Source organism: Cebus imitator, unplaced genomic scaffold, assembly GCF_001604975.1.
Source record: "Cebus imitator isolate Cc_AM_T3 unplaced genomic scaffold, Cebus_imitator-1.0 Scaffold475, whole genome shotgun sequence".
NCBI lineage: Eukaryota > Metazoa > Chordata > Mammalia > Primates > Cebidae > Cebus > Cebus imitator.
Window position 1 is genome coordinate 1,823,842 of NW_016107790.1, and position 5,030 is coordinate 1,828,871.

The following is a 5,030-nucleotide window of genomic DNA, read 5'->3' on the forward strand; positions in this document are numbered from 1 at the left end:
ATTGTTTATATTTTGAATTACAATGGGGTGGGGATGATAAGACACCATGATCTTGTCCTCGATCAGAGGACAGCTGAAGGTCTTAATGCAGTCCTGGGACACCAAGGCACCAAGATGTGGCAGCAGAACTCAATGTAGCCTGTTCAATCAGAAAAGGAATGTGTTAAACGCTGTCAGGTAGCTCATGGAATCTCAGGAGAGGGAGACACCATCTTGAAAGGAGGCATGCTGAATCGATGCAGGCCACTCCTGTGAGGGCGTCTGTCCCTGCCATCTCTGGCCAGGATGTCTGAGTAACTACCTACCATTCTTTTTTCTTTTTTCTCTTTTTCTTTTTTTCTTTTTTTTGTGGGGCTGCCCCAAAGGGCAGACAGGTTTATTGGGCAGCAGCTGGGAAAGTCAGTGGTTGGACTTGGTCACACGCGCCAGCTCGTCCTCCTTCTTGATGGCATAGGAGTTGGAGGAGCCCTTGGCGGCACTGATGAGCTCATCTGCCAGGCACTCAGCAATGGTCTTGATGTTCCGGAAGGCAGCCTCATGAACGCCTGCGCCCAGCAGCCAGTTGGCCTGAGTCACCCGGGGCAGTGGGGACACGTCCACAACCTGTCGTCTCACAGTCCCGGCTCGCCCCATGAGCGTGGAGTCCTCCCGGGGACCAGTGTTGATGACGGCGTTCACCAGGAGCTGCAGAGGGTTCTCGCCTGTGAGCAGGTGGATGAAATCGAAGGCATGCTTGACGATGCGCGCAGTCGTGAGCTTCTTGCCATCGCTGCGGCCATGCATCGTCACGGAGCTAGTGACGCGCTCCACGATGGGGCACTGAGCTTTGCAGAAGCGTTTCGCGGCATACCGCCCTGCACTGTGAGGCAGGTACTTGGCATACTTCTCCTTCACTGCAATGTTATCCTGCAGGGAAATGTCATTGAGCTGCACATCATCGGTGCACCACTTCCCAAAGAGCTTGCTGTCAGGGGTCTCTGCTGCCGCTGGTGCTCCTGTCTCCCACTGGGTCATCCTGAGAGCACAGCTGGAGCGTGTCCGTCGCTCGCGTGGAGCACGCGCCGCTCTGTACAGACAGGAAGACTGACTACCATTCTGGCTGAGCACAGGGCTCAACCACCAGGACACTGGCCACAGCACCCTCCAAGCTGCAGACGGCTCACTCACCCTTGCCCCAGCGGACACCGACGGCCCTTCCTGGTTCATATTGTTCATGTTGTTCCCTTCTAACTGGAGTCTATGGGAAAATCCCAGTCACAGCACCTGGGTCACATGCTTGCACCCAGTAGCATGGAGTCTGGGAAAGGAATTTGCAGACTCTGTTGTAAGGAAGTGAACTCCTAAGTGGGAAATTGTGCAAGCATATAGGTGTGCAGTGCAGCAGGTTCCTATACATGCCCACTATGCTAATTGATTTGGTTCCTCTTTTAAAAATTATTGTGACAGATGGGCTGGTTTCAACATAGTGAAACCCTGTCTCTACTAAAACTACAAAAATTAGCCAGGTGTGGTGGCACATGCCTGTAACCCAAGCTGCTCGGAAGGCTGAGGCAGGAGAATCTCTTGAACCCAGGAGGTGGAGGTTGCAGTGAGCTGAGATCGTGCCACTGCACTCCAGCCTGGGTGACAGAGTGAGACCTTGTCTCAAAAAAAAAAAAAAAAAAAAAAATTGTGACAAACAAAAAAAAAAAAAAAAAAAAAAAAAAAAAAAAAAAAGACATTGTGACAATCAACAAAGGAGAAAGCAACCCATGGAATGGGAGAAAATGTTTGCAAATCATATATTCAATAAAAGCATACCCAAAATAAATGAGGAAATCATGCAACTCAATAGCAGAAAGCCCCAAATAACCCAGTTAAAAATGGGAAAAGGACATGAATAGACATTTTTCCAAAGAAGGCATACAAATTGGGTTGACAGGTACATGAAAATGTAGTCAACATCACTAATCATCAGAGAAATGCAGATCAAATCCACCATGAGCTATCACCTCACAACGGTTCAGGTGACTATTACCAAAAAGGCAAAAACTAACAAGTGTTGGCAAAAATGTGGAGAAAAGGAAACCCTCAGCAATCGTTAGTGGGAATGTAAATTGGTACAGCCATTATGAAAAACAGTAGGGAGGTTTCTCCAAAAAATAAAAATAGTACTACCATATGATCCAGCAGTCCTACTTCTGGGTATATATCCAAAGGAAATGAAATCACTGTCTCCAAGAGATAGCTGCACTCCCGCGTTCACTGCAGAATTATTCACCATAGCCAAAGTGTGGAAACAACTGAAGTGTTTATCCATAGATGAATGGATAAAGAATAGAAGACACAAATAAATTAATTGTTCTGATATGTTTAGACTCCAGGGCCTCTCTATGGAAAGGTCAGCTTCTTATCCAGAAAAGATAATATTCAAAACAAAAAACAGGTATTTGAGACAGTCACTGTTCAAGACAATGACTGAACTTACACACAGGGAGGAGAAATAAAAAGCCAGTTTCAGCCGGGTGCGGTGGCTCTCACCTATAATCCCAGCACTTTGGGAAGCTGAGGTGGGCAGATCACTTGAGCTCAGGAGTTCGAGACCAGCCTGGCCAACATGGTGAAACTTTGTGTCTACTAAAAACACAAAAATTAGCCGGCATGGTGGTGTGCATCTATAGTCCCAGTTACTCAGGAGGCTAAGGCAGGAGAATTGCTTGAACCCAGGGTACAGAGATTGCAGTGAACCAAGATGGCACCACTGCACTCCAGCCTGGGCAACAGAGTGAGACTCCATCTCAAAAAAATAAGTAAATAAAATAAAAAGGCTGTTTCCCTGTTTCCTTTAGTGTGTGTGTGTTGCCTAAAGGGATGAGGCTCATTTTGGTGAAAAATGCTTTCATGCAGAACATTTTGAATTCTTTCACTTCCCTCCGTAAATGTTTCAGGCCCTGACCTGAACAAGGAAATCAAAATAAGGTAACACTGGCTTCACACAAACCTGAAAACTATAATCTAACTGTACGTACAACTTCTTTACTTTAAAGAAATTTCAAAGTCCATTTACCTATGCCAAATCAGTAGACTGAATTTTCTCTTGTAGGAAGTTTTTAGCCAAATTAAAATTAATTTAATCTCACTTTAAAGTGCAAGAAAGAGGCCAGGCGCGGTGGCTCAAGCCTGTAATCCCAGCACTTTGGGAGGCCGAGGCGGGTGGATCTCGAGGTCAAGAGATCGAGACCATCCTGGTCAACACGGTGAAACCCCGTCTCTACTAAAAATACAAAAATTAGCCGGGCATGGTGGTGCGCACCTGTAGTCCCATCTACTCGGGAGGCTGAGGCAGGAGAATTGCTTAAACCCAGGAGGCGGAGGTTGCGGTGCTCCGAGATCGTGCCATTGCACTCCAGCCTGGGTAACAAGAGCAAAACTCCATCTCAAAAAAACAAACAAAAACAAAAATAAAAATTGCAAGAAAGGATTTGCAAGACTGACTAGCGTTTGTTCTGTGGCCAAGAAAGAGGAGCATGCCTCCGCCAGCACTGGCCTAACAGGTGCCACATGAAGAACAGGCTTCAGGACAGTGATCCATCAGGTCTACCAAAAAGCAGTGGGACTCCAGGTTCAGCCTAGAAAGAGGGGTCACTGCTAAGTCTGACTTTTACCAGACAACCTAGATCCCAAACAGATCTTGGGTCCCCAACTGACGAGGCTGGAGCACAGTGCCGGGAGTCAACAGGGCCAGAGTCGTCCCAAAGAGTCAGTGATCTTTGTTGAATTTATTTTTAAATTTTTTTAGTAGAGACAGGGTTTCACCATGTTGGTCAGGCTGGTTTCAAACTCCTAGCCTCAAGTTATCCACCCACCTTGGCCTCCCAACGTGCTGGGATTATAGGCGTGAGCCACTGCACCTGGACATTTTGTTGAATTTTTTAATTGATATATAATAGCTGTACATATTTTGGGGGTACCTGTGATATTTTGATAGATGTATACAATGTCTGATGATCAAATCAGGGTAATTGGGAAATTCATCCCCTCAAATGTTTATCTGTCCTTTGTGTTGGGATACTCCTGTGGACACCCTTTCCTCTCCCCCTGGTGGTCAGTACTATCTTGACTTTTGTTGTTAGTCATTTTCTTACTGCAACTAACGATTATTTAAATTATTAATTTTGAGATAGTACAAATTCACAGGCAGGTGTGTGTCCTTTGCCTGTATTCTCCAATGGTAAATCTTACAGAATTAGAGTATGATATCACAAGCAGGATATTGACATTGAGACAATCCGCAGCTTTTATTCATATTTACCCCGTTTTACCTGTACTCATTTGTGTATGTGTGTGTGTGTGTGTATGTGTGTGTATTTAGTTCTATACAATTTCACCAGGCAACGTAGGCTTGTATATCAACCACCACAGTCAAGATACTGAACCGTTCCAATGCCACAAGAATATTTTGTGTCTTCCTTTTACAAATCCTTAACTCCTAGCAACCACCAATGTTTTCTCCATTTTTGTAATTTTGTCATTTCAAGAATGTTATATAAATGGAATCATAAAATATGTAAACTTTGAGATTGGCTTTTTTCATTCAGCATAATTCCTTTGATATTCTTCCAAATTGTCGATTGTTGTCTAATGGTTTTCTTTTTGTTGTTGTTGTTGTTGTTTTTGTTTGTTTGTTTTTGTTTTTTGAGACTGAGTCTTGCTCTGTTGCCCAGGTGGGACTGCAGTGGCAGGATCTTGGCTCACTGCAATCCTCGCCATTCAGGTTCAAGCAATTCTCTTGCCTGAGACTCCCGAGTAGCTGGGATTACAGGTGTGTGCCACCACGCCCGGCTAATTTTTGTATTTTTGTAGAGACAGGATTCCACCATGTTGGCCAGGCTGGTCTTGAACTCCTGACCTCAAGTGATCTGCTTGCCTTGGCCTCCCAAAGTGCTGGGATTAGAGGCCTGAGCCACCATGCCTGGCCTTTTGCTTGATGGTTTTAACACATGTGTTTGCATTCCTAAATAACATATTGTTCACTATTATGTGTTTTAAAA

At 45.0% G+C, this 5,030-nt stretch overlaps 1 protein-coding gene across 1 annotated transcript; it reads right to left on the bottom strand.

Annotated features, from left to right (window-relative positions):
• Window positions 1-348: 348 nt before the first annotated feature.
• Window positions 349-1,090, bottom strand: LOC108292063 (40S ribosomal protein S5-like). Its single transcript, XM_037732853.1, has one exon. The coding sequence runs from the start codon at window positions 1,012-1,014 to the stop codon at window positions 400-402; it is 615 nt and encodes a 204-aa protein (XP_037588781.1). The 5' UTR covers window positions 1,015-1,090; the 3' UTR covers window positions 349-399.
• Between the last annotated feature and the right edge of the window lie 3,940 nt (window positions 1,091-5,030).